At 48.8% G+C, this 19,029-nt stretch overlaps 1 protein-coding gene across 1 annotated transcript in view; it reads left to right on the forward strand.

Moving 5' to 3' along the window:
• LOC144611683 (protein phosphatase 1 regulatory subunit 37-like) overlaps window positions 1-19,029 on the forward strand; it is a 43,644-nt gene that overhangs the window by 18,714 nt on the left and 5,901 nt on the right. The window contains exons 3-10 of the mRNA XM_078430902.1: window positions 3,717-3,762; window positions 5,703-5,803; window positions 7,327-7,446; window positions 9,568-9,718; window positions 12,273-12,428; window positions 14,076-14,188; window positions 16,339-16,480; window positions 18,459-18,625. Coding sequence (XP_078287028.1) covers window positions 3,717-3,762; window positions 5,703-5,803; window positions 7,327-7,446; window positions 9,568-9,718; window positions 12,273-12,428; window positions 14,076-14,188; window positions 16,339-16,480; window positions 18,459-18,625 — 996 coding nt within the window. The remainder of the gene's footprint in view (window positions 1-3,716; window positions 3,763-5,702; window positions 5,804-7,326; window positions 7,447-9,567; window positions 9,719-12,272; window positions 12,429-14,075; window positions 14,189-16,338; window positions 16,481-18,458; window positions 18,626-19,029) is intronic.

Here is a 19,029-nt window from a genome sequence, read left to right on the forward strand (position 1 = left end):
TACACTGAACTAAGTGTCAGATTTGAGGTGAGGCGGGAGGTACACGGGCCAGTGCAGGTATGTGGTGCTGAGGTAAAGGATCGGCCGTGACCTGAGTGAACAGTGATGACACGAGAGGCTCGCTCACCTTATCCAGCCATTCCTTGTGCAACTCAAGGTTGAATCAGTGAGGCATTTTGCGAAGTATGTCAGTGTTTCAGTTCCCACCTGCATTCCAACATCTAGGTGCGGCCCTGGGTTCAACACAAGGCTCCGAGTCTGTTCAGGTGATAAACGCCTTTGCAATTCCTCTCTTATCGCTTGTCAACACAGCACACAGTCGCTGATTGTGTGACTGCCTGAAGTGTTGTTTACACTTGGTCACAAGATTCTGGAGTGCTGAGTTGACACGGCAGCTATAAATATGGGTTTGTCTCGGCTCCTGTGAGGTATTGCGCTTGTCTGGCCTGCGTCCAACGTGACCTTGCCTTCGAAGGTAGACGCAAAATGCCGGAGTAACTCAGCGGGTCAGGCAGCATCTCTGGCGAGAAGGAATCAATAGTCAATTTATTTGTCACATACACATAAATGTGCAGTGAAATGAAAAATTACCCGCAGTTCAACAATAGGACCAATAAAAAAATTTAAAAAAAAATGCAATAACACATACAATCATAAACCAACACCCATCACAGTGAGTCTCCTCCAGTCACCTCCTCACTGTGATGGAAGGCCAGAATGTATTTTCTCTTCCCCTGCCGTCTTCTCCCGTGGTCAGGCTGTTGGAGTTGCCACATCGGGGCGGGCGGGGCTCCCGACATTGAAGTGCCGCCCGCGCCGGACGGTGAAATGTCCGCGACGTTTCAGGTCGTGACCCTTCTCCCTATGGCCATATGGGTTTCCACCCGTGCACCAAAGACGTGCAGGTTGAAAGGTTGATTGGCCTCTTTAAAAGTAATTATTGCCCCTGGAGAGTGAATGAGGAAGTGGGATAACAGATTCAGTGTGTGTGGGTGATTGGTGGTCAGCATGGACTCGGTGGGCCGAAGGGCCTGCTTCCATTCTGTATCTTTAACGTAAGCCAAACTTTAAAAATAAATCTGCCTCTGGAAAGCATGTTAAAAGTTCTGAATGCCTCTGGGCTCTGGGAGAGTCATAACTTCTTGATATCTGCTACTGAGGAGAATATTTTTCTTTCCTCTTTCCTGAAGCTGTCGATTCTTTGTCCCTTCCTCTCCTCGGTTTCCTGCAGAATTTGTGAGCTGCCGTGTAAATGCCTTGTTGTGGGGAGTGTGGCAGTAACGTGTGACATTCCCCTTCTCACATGAGTGTACTGGTCATGCAGGCCTGTCAGATTCCTGTGCCCTGACATGAGTGTGTGGATTGGCAGCCCCTGACTTTCCATCGCACCATGTCAACAGCCCCTCTGCCTGGTGGTGAACCTTTTATAGTCTTGGATTCTCCCTCTAAAATTTTATTTAGAGATAGTGCGCAGAAACAAGCCCTTCGGCCCACCGAGTCCGCACCGACCAGCGATCCCCGCACACTAACACTATCCCACACACACTGGGGACAATTTACATTCATACCAAGCCGATTAACCTACAAGCCTGTACGTCTTTGGAATGTGGGAGGAAACCGAAGATCTCGGGGAAAAACCCACGCGGTCACATGGAGAACGTGCAAACTCCGTACAGACAGCACTCGTGGTCCCATAGTCATAGAAACATAGAAAATGGAGGAGGCCATTCAGCACTTTGAGCCAGCACCGCCATTCATTGTGATCATGGCTGATCATCCACAATCAATAACCTGTGCCTGCCTTCTCCCCATAACCCTTGATTCCACTAGCCCCTAGAGCTCTCTCTATCATGATCGACCCTGGGTCTGTGCCGCTGTAAGGCAGCAACTCTACCGCTGCACCACCATGTTCACAATGCGATGGTCGGGCATCTGCTTGGAGGGCAGCTGTGCTCACCACGATACCAACATGGCTGATTGGGGGGAATGATCATGTACTGGATGATTTGATAATGGTACAGCTCTCTTCAATCTGCACGCATAGCTCCAATCTTCTGATGGCCTGTTATTTACACACCCATATCCCTCAGATGCTTCCTCTGTGCCAAGGACGTTTAATCAACTCAGCATTCCATGCAGCATCGTGCAGCCTTCTGGGTTCAACAATGCAGGAGTCTGGGGTACATTAGGGTTGATAACAGCAAGCTCAGGGCCCCCTCTCCCCTGACTCTCAGTCTGAAGAAGGGTCTTGACCCAAAACGTCACCTGTTCCTTCTCTCCAGAGATGCTGCCTGTCCCGTTGTTACTCCAGCATTTTGTGTCTATCTTCAGGAAGCTCAGGGCTATACATGAGCAGAAATGTACAATGAGGTATATCATCCACAATAGACAATAGGTGCAGGAGGAGGCCATTCGGCCCTTCGAGCCAGCACCGCCATTCAATGTGATCATGGCTGATCATTCTCAATCAGTACCCCGTTCCTGCCTTCTCCCCGTACCCCCTGACTCCGCTCTCCTTAAGAGCTCTATCTAGCTCTCTCTTGAATGCATTCAGTGTGGTTTCAATGCCCCCACTGTAAAGGAGACTGTATCATGAGCTCGGAATACATTGTAGAACACAACAATTGCATTCTCAAGCAATCCTGTCTTGCTGAAAAAAAAGTGTTAAAAAAACAGTGTCCATCGGGAGAAGGGAGGAACATGGGGCGAGAGAATTTCAGACTCTCAATAATAAAGTCTTTTTCTCTGCAGGATTTTCAAAAACTTGTTGTTTCTAATTTAGCTTGTGTTATGTTTTATTTCGCCATAAACTGCGAAGAGATTGGGAACATTCTCCCCCCTCCTTCTCTCCCCAAGGCACTATAACAATGTGGCAAATCACCAGAGGGGTTGTTGAAAGGTACTATAACACCATTTAAAAGACACTGGTATAGGGGGGAAAAAATCTGCCGATGCTGGTTTAAATCGAAGGAAGACACCAAATGCTGGAGTAACTCAGCGGGTCAGGCAGCATCTCTGGAGAGAAGGAATGGGTGACGTTTCGGGTCGAGACCCTTCTTCAGGGGAGGGGGCCGGGCAGCATCTCTGGAGAGAAGGAATGGGTGACGTTTCCGGTCGAGACCCTTCTTCAGACTGATGTCAGGGGAGGGGGCGGGACATCAGTCTGAAGAAGAGTCTCGACCCGAAACATCACCCATTCCTTCTCTCCCGAGATGCTGCCTGATCCGCTGAGTTACTCCAGCATTTTGTGTTTAAATGACACTAGGGCAGGTACATGTTCAGGAACGGTTTGGAGGGATATGGGCCAAACGTGGGCAAATGGGACTGGCTTCGATCGGGTATTTTGGTTGGCAGGGACGAGTTGGGCCGGAGGCCCTGTTTCCGTGCTGTACGACTGTTTGACCTGACATACAGGAGGAACTCAGCGTATGAACTCAGAGTCTTGATTCAAAATGTCACCCACCATTCCCCCTCCACTTGTTGCCTGCCCAATGTCTGGCAACACGTGGAGGGGGAATGGATGGGTGTCATTTTGAGTCAAGACTCTTCTTCAGATTTACCAAAACGTTATCTGCCCGTTCCCTCCCCGCTGAGTTTCTCCAGCTCTTTGTGTTTTTCTCAAGATTCCAGTAACTGCGATCTTTTGTGTGTCCACTCTGTACAAGCAGATTAGTTTTGTTTTTTTGTACTTAATGGTCATGTTTCCTGTTTTCCAGGAGTTCAAGCATCTGGCGCAGAGAGTGGACTGTCTGGATCTAAAGGGTAAGGCAGCAAGTAAAATAACCCACTTAAAATAATTTACCAGGCTTTGTCCTGCCCCACCCCTCTTCTCCAGCTTTCTTTCACTACCCCCCCCCCCCCCCCCCCCCCCCCAAAAATCCTGACCTGAAACATAATCCATCCGTTCCCTGGAGAGAAGGAATGGGCGACGTTTCTGGTCGAGACCCTTCTTCAGACCCGAAACGTCTCCCGTTCCTTCTCTCCGGAGATGCTGCCTGACCCGCTGAGTTACTCCAGCTTTTTGTGTCTACCTTCCATTTAAACCAGCATCTGCAGTTCTTTCCTGCACATTTTTCCGTTCCCTCCACAGATGCTGCCTGACCCGCTGAGTTGTTCCAGCACTTTGTGTTTTGCATTAGTAAAATAGCACTCTGATATTAATAATAGGGACAATGCCCACTGGCCGAAGGTTATGGAGATGTGAGGTAGCTGCAATTAAAATGTTGATATAAATCTAAAGACGGAATATTTTGAAACTGCGTGCCTTAGATGTCTATCTTTTGCCTTTTTTTCACAGGGTGGGAAGGTAGATGAACAGTACGAGTGCCAGTGGAGGTAGTTGAGGCAGATACTATCACAACCTTTAAAAGATGTTTGGATAGGTGCATGGATAGGCGAGGGCCAAATAGGAAGGGTATCGGCCAAACGCAGGCCGGTGGGACTAGCGTAGATGGGGCATCTTGATCGGCGTGGGCAAGTTGGGCTGAAGGGCCCGTTTCCACGCTGTGTGACTATGACACTATCTTAATGCTTAATGGGGGCATACACTGATGAGCCAGAGCATAATGACCACTGACAGGTGAAGTGAATGACATTCATTATCTTGTTACAATGGCACCTGTCAAGGGGTGGGACATATTAGGCAGCAAGTGAACAGTCAGTTCTTGAAGTTGACGTGTTGGATGCAGGAGAAATGGGCAGGAGTGAAGACCTGAGCGACTTTGACAAGGGCCAAATTGTTATGGCCAGACGACTGGGTCAGAGCATCTCTGAAACAGCAAGGATTGTGGGGTGCTGCTAAAGGATCTGCTGCTAATGTGATGCCAGATACCACAGGACACCTTCAGGGTCTTATAGAGTCCATGCCTCGGCGGGTCAGCGCTGATTTGGCGGCAGACGGAGGACCAACAGCATATTGGGCAGGTGGTCATAATGTTTTGGCTCATCGGTGTATGGCAAGGATGTTTAACAGGGGAATAATGGCACTCTGTGGCAATATAGCCTTCTGCCTTCAGCGTAGTACACTGAGCATGACTGGTGTCATTATTGTCTGTCAGGCTCGTGGTCTTCAGTGTAATACTGACAGCTTGTTTATGATACATCGTATATAAGGAGCACCATGCGACTGCCAAGATCAACAGAAAAAAGCAGTGTTTGGAATTGGTCCGACTCCAAGGAGGGCAGCTGCTGAGAAGACAAATTGGGCCACTGAGAAAAAAAACTGCCAGTGACTTCTGGCCTAGTTGCTACTGAGTGGCAGAGAAATGCAGGTAGACACAAAATGCTGGAGTAACTCAGCGGGTCGGGCAGCATCTCTGGAGAGAAGGAATGGGTGACGCTTCTGGTCGAGACCCTTCTTCAGACTCTTCAACAGTACACTCAGGTCTCTGTGTCTTCTCCCACCTTGGTGTTTCAGTAAAAAGATTTAACTGAGTCTTGTGTTTTGCGTAATTATTTTAGAGATAAGTCGAGTCGACTTTCACATGAAGAAGGGTCTTGACCCGAAACGTTACCCATTCCTTCTCTCCAGAGATGCTGCCCGGCCCTCTCTCCTAGATGCTGCCTGACTTGCTGAGTTACTCCAGCATTTTGTGATACCTTGTTAAATCTTTGGTACTTTATGAAATATTTGGGTCCATTCAAACCCTTGATACTTTATTAAATCTTTGGGTCCATACAAAAGTAGTTTCTTTTTTTTTCAGGGGAGAAATTGGACTACAAAGGTTCGGAGGCCTTGGAGGAGGTTTTCAAACGGGTTCAGTTCAAGCTGGTGGACTTGGAGGCAACCAGCCTGGATGAAGATGTGAGCTGTTTAAATATTTTTACAAATATATGAACCTCCTTTGTGGATTTTTAGTTACCATATTTCGTTTGGCTGCTGTCTTTCTTCATGTAATTGTACATTAATGCTATGGTACGTTGTGTTTTTATGGCCAAGTTTCAACCAATTTACACAAGTCTATTGCTGCCAAGTTAAACAAGTGTCTTGCTATTGTTGTGTGTGTGAGTGCCCTTCATCATGGATTCCTGCCTGCTCAGCTGGCACGTGGATAAAGCCCTTCTCTTCATGAATACTGCAACTCCTTTGTGCTCCCAGCCCTGACACAGTGGGGGTGCGTGGTTCTTGCAAGTGTTGCCCCATCTGCTGAGTAGCCCACAGAAGCTCATTGCCAACCTAGACACTGGAGTCATAAAGTCATGCTGCCCGGAAACTGGCCCTTCAGCCCAACTTGCCCACGCCGACCAACATGCCCCATCTACACCGGTCTTGATTAGTGCGTGTGTCAGAGGTTATGGGGAGAAGGCAGGAGAATGGGGTTAGGAGGGAGAGACAGATCAGCCATGATTGAACGGTGGAGTAGACTTGATGGGCCGAGTGGCCTAATTCAACTCCTATTCCTTTTCTTTCCGCTCGTGTGTCAGTCAACGTTCTGCCATGGCTTTGCCGCAGCCAGTGCCACATCCGTGCCTCTGCGGAGATCGTCCGCAGTGCACGCCTCTCCGCTGCAAGTCAGCGGGTGGGCCATTGTCTGCACCTCTCCACAGTTGCACTTGTCAGAGTCCGAGAAGCCCCACTCCTTCAGGTCGAGTCGGCAACGTCCCACTCCAGTGTGGAGGCGGTTTAGGGCTTTCCAGGTTGTATAAGGCAGGTGGTGCCCTGGTGCCATCTGTTGTTTAGTTTCTTATCACCATATTCCTTATGACCATATGACTAGCCCCACCTGCGTACATTTGGCCCGTATCCCTCTGAACCTGTCCTATCCGTGTACCTGTCCAAATGTTTCTTAAACGTTGCAATAGTACCTGCTTCAACTACCTATTCCGCCAGCTCGTTCCACACACCCACCGCCCTTTGTGTATTATTATTCCAGCACTTTGTGTCTATTTTTGAAGAGCTATTAGCCACCCATTTGAACTAATGCGATCTTAATTGTGTAGGAAAGAACTGCAGATGCTGGTTTAAATTGAAGGTAGACACAAAATGCTGGAGTAATTCACTGGATCAGGCAGCATCTCTGGATAGAAGGAATGGGTGACGTTTCGGGTCGAGACCCTTCTTCAGACTGATGTCAGGGGAGGGGGTGGGACTTTGTCTCGACCTGAAACGTCACCCATTCCTTCTCTCCAGAGATGCTGCCTGTCCCGCTGAGTTACTCCAGCATTTTGTGTCTATCTTTGCCTTGTGGGCATACATGGAAATAGATAGAGCTAATGTAAAATGTGAGCTGCAGATTTCAGCGCGGGCGTGGCCTTTTCCAGCTTTCATTTTACCAATTTTCTTTTCTGAAGAGTTTGCCGGCTGACGTTTCCTGTGCTTTCCTTTAGGGTGCGTCGGCATTGTTTGACATGATAGAATACTACGAGTCGGCCACCCAGCTGAATATCTCCTTCAACAAGCACATCGGGACGCGGGGCTGGCAGGCTGCGGCTCACATGATGAGGAAGGTAGGCCCCACCTCTCGCCTCCTCCACCACGTGCTCATTCGCTTGGTCCCTTCCCCGTTCCCTCCTCTGTGGACAATACAGTGCGGGTGGCAGGAGGTTATGGGGAGGAGGCAGGAGAATGGGGTCAGGAAGGAGAGACGGATCAGCCGTGATCGAATGGCGGGGTAGACTTGATGGGTCGAATGGCCTGATTCTGCTCCTATCACCTATGACATTGCCGTCACATGAATCAGCGCCAGACTAGAATGCAGGTGCTCTCCGGCTTACTGTCAAATACCGCGCAGCGGAAGAGTTGCTGCCTCACAACGCCGGAGACCCGGGTTCCATCCCAACTACGGGCGCTGTCTGTACGGAGTTTGCACGTTCTCCCCGTGACCTGCGTGGGTTGTCTCCGGGTGCTCCGGTTTCCTCCCACACTCCGAAGACGTGCGGGTTAATTGGCTTTGGTACAAGTGTAAATTGTCCCAGTGTGTGTGGGATAGTGTTAGTGTGCGGGGATCGCTGGTCAGAGCAGACTCGGCGGGCCGAAGGGCCTGTATCTCTAAACTAAACTTACGATGCTTGGACTTGCGATATTTCGACTTTGCGATGGTGCAAACGCTAGCGAGCCGCCGTTCGCTGCCGGCCACGAGATCACGTGTATTCAATGCATTTCCACTTACGATATTTTCGGTTTCCGATGGGTTTCTCGGAGCGTAAATGAGCAGCCATGATCTCAATGAATGGTGGTGCTGGCTCGAAGGGCCAAATGGCCCCGTCCTGCACCTATTTTCTCTGTTTCTATGTAACCCCATCGTAAGTTGAGGAGTCAAGTCAAGTCAATTTTATTTGTACAGCACATTTAAAAGCAACCCACGTTGACCAAAGTGCTGTACATCAGTGCAGGTACTAAGAACGAACATACAATGGCACGCAAACATAACAGCACATACATAAACAGTTCACAGCGCCCCCTCAGAGAGCCTCAAACGCTAGGGAGTAGAAATAGGTTTTGAGCCTGGACTTAAAGGAGTGGATGGAGGGGGCAGTTCTGATGGGGAGAGGGATGCTGTTCCACAGTCTAGGAGCTGCAACCGCAAAAGCGCGGTCACCCCTGAGCTTAAGCCTAGACCGTGGGATAGTGAGTAGCCCCAAGTCGGCCGACCTGAGGGACCTGGAGATAGAGTGGTGGGTTAGAAGATTTTTGATATGGGGGGGGCAAGCCCGTTTAGAGCTTTGTATGTGAATAGGAGGAGCTTGAAGTTGATTCTGTACCGTACTGAGGGGGAGTTGAAAGTCATAAACCCGTAGGAGTATTAATTGTCCAGTCTGTACTTGTCTCCAACTCTCACAGCCATCCCCTCCCAAGCTTACAATGCTAGACTCTGGACCTTGACATTCCCATCCTGGAATAGTTGTCTACACTCTCTGTGCCACTGGTAATGTGACATTCTTGTTCTTAAACATAGAAACATAGAAAATAGGTGCAGGAGTAGTCCATTCGGCCCATCGAGCCTGCACCGCCATTCAATATGATCATGGCTGATCATCCAGCTCAGTAACCTGTACCTGCCTTCTCTCCATACCCCCTGATCCCTTTAGCCACAAGGGCCACATCTAACTCCTTCTTAAATATAACCAATGAACTGGCCTCAACTACCTTCTGTGGCAGTGAATTCCACAGACTCACCACTCTGTGTGAAGAAATGTTTTCTCATCTCGGTCCTAAAAGACTTCCCCCTTATCCTTAAGCTGTGACCCCTGGTTCTGGACTTCCCCAACATCGGGAACAATCTTCCCGCATCTAGCCTCTCCAACCCCTTAAGAATTTTATATGTTTCTATAAGATTCCCCCTCAGTCTTCTAAATTCCAGCGAGTACAAGCCGAGTCTATCCAGTCTTTCTTCATATGAAAGTCCTGCCATCCCAGGGATCAATCTGGTGAACCTTCTCTGTACTCCCTCTAAGGCTAGAATGTCTTTCCTCAGATTAGGAGACCAAAACTGTACACAATACTCCAGGTGCGGTCTCACCAAGGCCCTGTACAACTGCAGCACAACCTCCCTGCTCCTATACTCAAATCCTCTTGCTATGAATGCTAACATACCATTCTTGTTGATCTCCTGTTCCTCCACGTTGCAGACCAGCTGCCTGCAGTACCTGGACGCCAGGAACACGCCGCTGCTCGACCACTCTGCGCCCTTTGTGGCTCGTGCTCTAAGGATCAGCAGCAGCCTGGTGGTGCTTCATCTGGAAAACGCCATCCTGTCCGGGCGGCCGCTCATGCTCCTGGGTAAGGGACAGCATCACGTCATGGTCACACCAAAGATACTAGAGGAGCAAGATGGACCACTCCATTAAAATCACCTATACTGAAGTGTAGTTCGCAAAGGTGCCATTTTAGTAAGCAAAACCCACCGTTCACCAAGCCTCTCGCAGTGTTTTGGGGGAACAGTATGTACCATTAAAATGCAGAATATATCTCATCTATCAATTCACTGATTTTTGTTATTTTTCTTTAAATGTTTCTGCAAATTTCTGCCTACTAAAATGGCCGCCACGACGTACTACGGTTTTTAGGGTCGAGTGGTCTATCTTGCTCCTCTAGTATCTTTGGTCCGTTCCAACGGTGGGGCTCTGCTCTCCTGGCTTTGAAAGGAGGAAAGCTTTCACTTCAACGGGAGGCACAAAATGCTGGAGTCACTCAGCGGGTCAGGCAGCATCCCTGGAAAGAAGGAATGGGTGATGCTTTGGGTCGAGACCCTTATCATCACCCATTCCTTCTCCCCAGAGATGCTGCTTGACCCGCTGTGTTACTCCAGCATTCTGTGTCTACATTCACTTTAAACCAGCATCTGCAGTTCTTTCCTACACAAGATTTCAGTTCAGTTCACTTTAGTTTGTTGTCAACATAGAAAACATTTTATCGGGCTGCATCCAAGACCGCAAGAAATTGCAGTGAATTGTGGACATAGCCCAGACCATCACACAAACCAACCTCCCTTCTATTGATCAGTCTGAAGAAGGGTCTCAACCCAAAACGTCACCCATTCCTCTCTCCCGAGATACCTGTCCCGCTGAGTTACTCCAGCATTTTGTGTCTATCTTCCCTTCTATTGACTCCATTTATACCTCACGCTGCCACGGCAAGGCTAGCAGCATAATCAAGGACAAGTCAAATGTCCAAGATTTGACTTGTAATTGCTGAATAAACCTGGATAGTTTTAAAGTGGAGATTCTTGATTAGTAAAGGCATCAAAGGTGACAGGGAGAAGGCAGGAGAATGGAGTTGAGAGGAACAAATAGATCAGCCATGATCGAAAGTCGGAGTAGACTGAAGGGCCGAATGGCCTTATCCGGCTCTATGTTTTATGATCACCTTGACAGGAAGTGCAAAGATCATGTTCTTGTAGCGTGGAGTTCCCTGAGCTGCTCTCCTCTGTGGTTTACACAGGTCACTGGATGCCAATCACTTCCTCAAAGTGATTTAATTTTTCAGACTTGCTGCTTTTCCTGTTAATATTTGACCGTCTCCACTGATCCATAATGAACAATTTCCACAGATCAGCTTTAGAAGTTCACATCTTTTTCTTGGCAGCAACAATCAGAGTCACCATTAGTTCTCAGAAAGCAGGTGCCCAGGAGGTTAAGTGTGGATATTTTGGTTCGGAAGATCAGTGAAGTCGGTGATGGGGCAGAGTGGCAGGGGATTACCCACACCATGTCACACTGAAGATAGACACAAAATGCTGCAGTAACTCAGCGGGTCAAGCAGCATCTCTGGAGGGAAGGAACGGGTGATGTTTGGGGACAAGACCTTACTCCACTCCCTCTCCCTCCACCTCTCCCCACACTAGGCAAGCTGCCAGTTTCCTCTGTTCACATCCGTATATCCCTTCCTTATCAATAGACAATAGACAATAGGTGCAGGAGTAGGCCATTCAGCCCTTCGAGCCAGCACCGCCATTCAATGCGATCATGGCTGATCACTCTCAATCAGTACCCCGTTCCTGCCTTCTCCCCATACCCCCTCACTCCGCTATCCTTAAGAGCTCTATCCAGCTCTCTCTTGAAAGCATCCAACGAACTGGCCTCCACTGCCTTCTGAGGCAGAGAATTCCACACCTTCACCACTCTCTGACTGAAAAAATTCTTCCTCATCTCCGTTCTAAATGGCCTACCCCTTATTCTTAAACTGTGGCCCCTTGTTCTGGACTCCCCCAACATTGGGAACATGTTTCCTGCCTCTAATGTGTCCAATCACCTCTTTCACAGCCAACAATGGATCATTGTGGGCTCCACCTTTCCTTGGTCATGGGTGCCGGCTTTGATTTCGTCTGAACCTTTTCATACCTCTGGTTTCCCTCCCCTTGACTCTCAGTCTGAAGAAGGGTCAGGACCCGAAACGTCACCTGTTCTTTTTCTCCATAGATGCTGCCTGACCCGTTTAGTTTAGTTTAGAGATACAGCGCAGAAACAAGCCCTTCGGCCCACCGTGTCAGCGCCGACCAGCGGTCCCCCCCCCCCCCCGCACACTAACGCTACCTACACACAATAGGGACAATTTACATTTTTACACCGAGCCAATTAACCTACAAACCTGCACGTCTTTGAAGTGTTGAAGAAAACCCACGCATCTCACAGGGAGAACGTACAAACTCCGTACAGATAGCAGGATCGTAGTCAGGATCGAACCTGGGTGTCCGGTGCTGTGAGGCAGCAGCTCTACCTGCTGTGCCACCCAAGTTAGTCCAGCATTTTGCATCTATTCTCGGTGTAAGCCGGCACCTGCGGTTCCTTCCTACACAGACGGTGTCTCACTGTGTGCTTTCTCTTCCTCCCGGCAGCAACCGCCTTGAAGATGAACATGATACTGCGGGAGCTGTTCCTGGCGGACAACAAGCTGAACGGCCTGCAGGACTCAGCGCAGCTGGGCAACCTGCTGAAGTTCAACTGCACCATCCAACTGCTCGATCTACGCAACAATCACATCCTAGACTCCGGTACGCAGCCTCTATGTCCCCTGCCGCCCACCTCTGCGGAGTGTTCCACACCCACTAATAACAGAAACAGACAATACGTGCAGGAGGAGGCCATTCAGCCCTTCGAGCCAGTACCGCCATTCAATGTGATCATGGCTGATCATTCTCAATCAGTATCCCGTTCCTGCCTTCTCCCCATACCCCCTGACTCCGCTATCCTTAAGAGCTCCATCTAGCTCTCTCTTTAATGCATTCAGAGAATTGGCCTCCACTGCCTTCTGAGGCAGAGAATTCCACAGATTCACAACTCTCTGACTGAAAATGTTTTTCCTCATCTCCGTTCTAAATGGCCTACCCCTTATTCTTAAACTGTGGCCCCTTGTTCTGGACTCCCCCAACATTGGGAACATGTTTCCTGCCTCTAACGTGTCCAACCCCTTAATAATCTTATACGTTTCGATAAGATCCCCTCTCATCCTTCTAAATTCCAGTGTATACAAGCCTAGTCGCTCCAGTCTTTCAACATATGACAGTTCTGCCATTCCGGGAATTAACCTAGTAAACCTATGCTGACTACCCAAAATCAGTACCCCGTTCCTACTTTTTCCCCATATCCCTTGATTCTGTTATGCCTAAGAGCTGTATCTAACTCTCTCTTGAAAACATCCAGTGAATTGGCCTCCACTGCCTTCTGTGGCAATGATTCAATGATACTTTATTGTCACATGTTCCGAGGTAAAGGATTGCTTTGTATTGCGTACAACCCGGTAAAAGCGTGTGGCAGACCTCACCTGGGCAGTACACAGGTGCGGCCACGTTTTGTTGCCGACAAATCTACAAAGTTCGCCGAACGGTCCTTATCTACTGCCTGCCGCCACATGTGGCAACATCCATCCTCCCCCCCCACCCTCGACCAGGTTCCCCCCCCCCCCCCCTTCGTTCTCGGCGGCCCCCCCTTCGTTCACTTCTCGACGAGGATTAGATTTGGCTCTTAGGGCTAACAGGATCAAGGGATATGGGGAGAAAGCGGGTACTGATTTTGGATGATCAGCCACGATCGTATTGAATGGCAGTGCTGGCTCGAAGGGCCTCCTCCTGCACCTATTTTCTATATCTGTGCAGGTGCTCTGCAGCTTCTGATGGGGTTCCGTTCCGAGATTGGGGGAGATTCTGTTCCAATGTTGGGGGAGTCCAGAACCGGAGGCCACAGTTTAAGAATAAGGTGTTGGCCATTTAGAACTGAGATGAGGAAAAACTTTTTCAGTCAGAGAGTTGTGAATCTGTGGAATTCTCTACCTCAGAAGGCAGTGGAGGCCAATTCTCTGAATGCATTTAAGAGCGAGCTGGATAGAGCTCTTAAGGATAGCGGAGTCAGGGGGTATGGGGAGAAGGCAGGAACGGGGTACTGATTGAGAATGATCAGCCATGATCACATTGAATGGCGGTACTGGCTCGAAGGGCCGAATGGCCTCCTCCTGCACCTATTGTCTATTGTCTAAAGTATTGTAAGTCGAAATGCAGTGTAATGCACGTGATCACGTGGGCGGCGGGTCGCAAAGTCGAAATATCGCAAGTCGAAGCATCGTAAGCCGGGCAGCACCTGTATTTCTATGTCCTGTGAATACAATCCAGCGTTGCCTGACAGATTGCACGGTGCTCTGCCCACAGGCCTGGCCTACATATCTGACGGGCTGAAGGAGCAGAGACAAGGGCTCATCACTTTGGTGCTGTGGAACAATCAGCTGTCCCACAATGGAATGACCTACATGGCAGCTGCCCTGGTGAGTTAAAACGGGCACTGATGTAACCTGTGTCCCTTCACTGTCGTCTGCCCATGCTCTGTGAGACCGTTGATGAATGTCAACCATCTGTGACCATGACCTTGGTTTCTCTTGCCCTCGGCTCTAGTTGCTCTTTTTAATATCACCCTGAACATTTAAAATACCTTTGACGCTGCTTATGAAGGATTTGCCTTTGCAAATTAATCAAATGCTGGAGGCCGAGGTTACAGTCCGCCATCTATTGCTGCTTTACAGATGATCATAAAAAGATCAGAAAAGTTTCAGGTATGAAGAAGGGTCTCCATCCGAAACGTCACCCATTCCTTCTCTCACGAGATTCTGCCTGACCCGCTGAGTTACTCCAGCACTCTGTGAAACGTCACCTACCCATGTTCTCCACAGATGCTGCCTGACCCGCTGAGTTACTCCAGCACTCTGAAACGTCACCTATCCATGTTCCCCAGAGATGCTGCCTGACCCGCTGAGTTACTCCAGCATTTTGTGTCTATCTTTTCATCAGATTGGTTTTTAACAAATTTTAATTTGCTCTATTGCAGTTTTGAGTTTTTTGAAATAATTTTAATTATTTACAATCTATTAGTATTAAGTGGGCAAAAATAACCAGCGTTAACTATCTTAAATGCCAGCTGAGGAGCTTGTTTTCCTAGAACACAGTAAAAAAACTGGCTAAAAAGTTTCTCTTCGGTATGATCAGTATTAAAAATATCATTGTATTTACACCGTTGTTTTATATTTTCTGCATTAATAACATTGACATTGACAACGGTCGCTCATTCCCGTTTGTTTTTCTTATCCTGTTTCCCCGGTGTTTGAATCATTTGTTGAACTGGTTGACTGGACCTGCTTTGTAAAGCCCTTTGTGATGTTAGGAGACTGGCGCAGTGGAGCAACAGTGCCTCACAGCGCCAGAGAACCAGGTTCAATCCCGACCACGGGTGCTGTCTGTGTGGAGTTTGCACCTTCTCCCCGTGACCACGTGGGTTTCCTCCGGGTGCTCCGGTTTCCCAAAATTGTGCGGGTTTGTAGGTTAATTAAATAGCTGGGGAATGCAGGGAGAATAAAGTGGGATTAGTGACGGATTGGTTTTGATGGAGAGTGCAGACGCGCTGATCCGAAGGGCCTTTCCCTTAGGGCGACACAGTGAATAGACAATAGGTGCAGGAGGAGGCCATTCGGCCCTTCGAGCCAGCACCGCCATTCAATGTGATCATGGCTGATCATTCTCAATCAGTACCCCGTTCCTGCCTTCTCCCCAAACCCCCTGACTCCGCTATCCTTAAGAGCTCTATCCAGCTCTCTCTTGAATGCATTCAGAGAATTGGCCTCCACTGCCTTCTGAGGCAGAGAATTCCCACAGATTCACAACTCTCTGACTGAAAAAGTTTTTCTTCATCTCAGTTCTAAATGGCCGACCCCTTATTCTTAAACTGTGGCCCCTTGTTCTGGACAGCAGCAATAGAGTTGCACCTTACAGCGCCAGAGACTCGGGTCTGATCCTGACTAAGGGTGCTACCTGTATGGACTTTGTACGCTCTCCCTGTGACTGGATTTTCTCCGGGTGCTCCAGTTTCCATCCACACTCCAAAGACGTACAAGTTTGTCGGTTGATTTGTTTAGGTAAAATTGCAAATTGTCCCCAGTCTGCAGGATAGTGCTAGAGTACGGGGTGTGGATGATCGCTGGTTGGCATGGACTCGGTGGCTGAGTGGTCTGTTTCCGCGCTGTGCCTCTCAAGGTTAAAGACTAAAGATGTTAGATACTCCCAAGTGAATGTCCTTGGCCTCCTGTGCAGCAAAGAAACTGCAGGTGCTGGTTTAAATCGAAGGTAGACACCAAATGCTGGAGTAACTGCGGGTCAGGCAGCATCTCGGGAGAGAAGGAATGGGTGACGTTTCGGGTCGAGATCCTTCTTCATACTGAACCGATGCCTCCTCTCTCCTGAGCCATTCCCATATCCCGAGCTCGTTAACAGAGCTGCTCCAATTAACCTTTTCATTGGATTGCACAGCTTCAGGTTTTATTTCCAGTGCTTCAAATGGACTCCATCCGGGAGAGTTTTCACGGCAATGCCTACAAACGTAAATTGGATTTAAACCAGATAACTTTTATTCCATTGTTTCTTCCCTCAGCCTTACACTTTGAGTTTGGAGACGTTAAATCTTGGTCACAATTCTATCGGGAACGAAGGCGTTCATAAATTAAAGGACGGACTGATTGCAAACAGGTCGGTGCTGCGGCTAGGACTGGCATCTACAAAGCTCACCTGTGAAGGTAAGAACCATATACGCTCACCTGTGAAGGTAAAGACCATATACACTCACCTATGAAGGTAAGGACCATATACGCTCACCTGTGAAGGTAAGGACCATATACGCTCACCTGTGAAGATAAGGACCATATATACATATATGCAGATGGTGAACGTGACTGGAAAATTAGATCTTTGATTACTTCCGACGTATTGATCGGTTTGAGATTGGTTCGGATGAAATCATTTGCTGGATAAATTCACAACTCACCCAGAGAGTTGTGAATTTGTGGAATTCTCTGCCGTAGAAGGCAGTGGAGGCCAATTCACTGGATGAATTTAAAAGAGAGTTAGATAGAGCTCTAGGGGCTAGCGGAATCAAGGGATATGGGGAGAAGGCAGGCACGGGTTACTGATTGTGGATGATCAGCCATGATCACAATGAATGGCGGTGCTGGCTCGAAGGGCCAAATAGCCTCCTCCTGCATCTATTTTCTATGTTTCTAAAAGTTGATGGCACTGCTACAGTGTCTGAGTACAGTCTCAGCAGTGTCTGAGATTTTGCCAATCCTTGCCAATGTTGTCTTGGTTTGAATAGTTTCAGAGGGAGGTTGCAGGCTCTCCAAAGCCACGTCCGTACAGCGGGTAGAGCTGCTGCCTCACAGCGCCAGAGACCCAGGTTCCATCCTGAGCCCGGGTGCTGTCTGTACGGAGTTTGTCCGTTCTCCCCGTGACCTGCGTGGGTTTTATCCCAGCTCTCCGGTTTCCTCCCACACTCCAAAGACGTACAGGTTTGAAGATTAATTGGCTTGGTTATAATCGTAACTTGTCCTTAGAGTGTGTGTGTAGGATAGTGTTAGTGTGCGGCGATTGATGGTCGGTGCGGACTCGGTGGGCCGAAGGGCCTGTTTCCGTGCTGTTTCTCTAAAATAAACTAAACAAGAGCTGTTGGAAAAAAAATGCAGATGCTGGTTAAAATTGAAGGTAGACACAAAATGCTGGAGTAACTCAGAGGGCCAGGTAGCATCTCGGGAGAGAAGGAATGGGTGACGTTTCGGGTCGAGACCCTTCAGACTAATGTCAGGGGAGGGGGCGGAACAAAGTTTTTGGGACAGTTTCTTCCCAGCTGTTATCAGGCAGCTGAACCATCCTTCCAACAACAAGAGAGCGGTCCTGAACTACTATCTACCTCATTGGAGATACCTCATTGTACCAAAGATACTCAAACTATCTGTGGTATAAGAAAATAACTGCAGATGCTGGTACAAATCGATTTATTCACAAAATGCTGGAGTAACTCAGCAGGTCAGGCAGCATCTCGGGAGAGAAGGAATGGGTGACGTTTCGGGTCGAGACCCTTCTTCAGACTTCAGTCTGAAGGGTCTCGACCTGAAACGTCACCCATTCCTTCTCTCCCGAGATGCTGCCTGACCTGCTGAGTTACTCAAACTATCTTTGATCGGACTTTACTGTCTTTACCTTGCACTAAACGTTATTCCCTATATCCTGTATCTGTACATGGTAAATGGCTCGATCGTAATCATGTATTATCATATCATATCATCATATATATACAGCCGGAAACAGGCCTTTTCGGCCCTCCAAGTCCGTGCCGCCCAGCGATCCCCGCACATTAACACTATCCTACACCCACTAGGGACAATTTTTACATTTACCCAGCCAATTAACCTACATACCTGTACGTCTTTGGAGTGTGGGAGGAAACCGAAGATCTCGGAGAAAACCCACGCAGGTCACGGGGAGAACGTACAAACTCCTTACAGTGCAGCACCCGTAGTCAGGATCGAACCTGAGTCTCCGGTGCTGCATTCGCTGTAAAGCAGCAACTCTACCGCTGCGCTACCGTGCCGCCTTTGTCTTTCCGCTGGCTGGTTAGCACGCAACAAAAATCCTCGGTACACTTGGCATCAAAAATTCACTGTACCTCGGTACACTTGACATTAAAATAAACGTAACTAAAGGCGTTCTTTCTTTGCCCAGGTGCTGTGGCTGTGGCCGAGTTCATCGCCGACAGTCCCCGTCTGCTCCGGCTGGACCTCCGCGAGAATGAGATCAAGACCGGTGGGCTCATGGCCCTCTCACTGGCTCTCAAGGTCAACCAGTCACTGCTGAGGCTCGACCTGGACAGGGAGCCCAAGAAAGAAACGGTTGGTGTTTGCAGAAACCTCCATTGTGAAACGGTGCTGTCCGTGCGGAGTTAGCACGCGTTCTCCCCGTGACCGCGTGGGTTTCCTCCGGGTGCTCCGGTCTCCTGCCGTATCCCAAAGACTTGCAAGTTAATCGGCCCTCTGTAAAATTGCCCCTGGTGTGTAGGGAGTGGATGAGAAAGTCGGATGACGTACAACTACAGGTGTTCCTCAGCGTATGACGGGGTTCTGTTCCGAGAAATCCATAGTAAACCAAAAATATTGTAAGTCGAAATGCATTTAAAACACCTGATCACGTGGCCGGAAGCGAGCTGTGGGTCGCTGCCGTTTGCACCATCGCAAAGTCGAAATATTGGGGTGCATCTGTGGTGTAAATGGGTGATCGATGGTCGGTGTAGACACGG

The sequence above is a fragment of the Rhinoraja longicauda genome, chromosome 41 (genome assembly GCF_053455715.1).
Source record: "Rhinoraja longicauda isolate Sanriku21f chromosome 41, sRhiLon1.1, whole genome shotgun sequence".
NCBI lineage: Eukaryota > Metazoa > Chordata > Chondrichthyes > Rajiformes > Arhynchobatidae > Rhinoraja > Rhinoraja longicauda.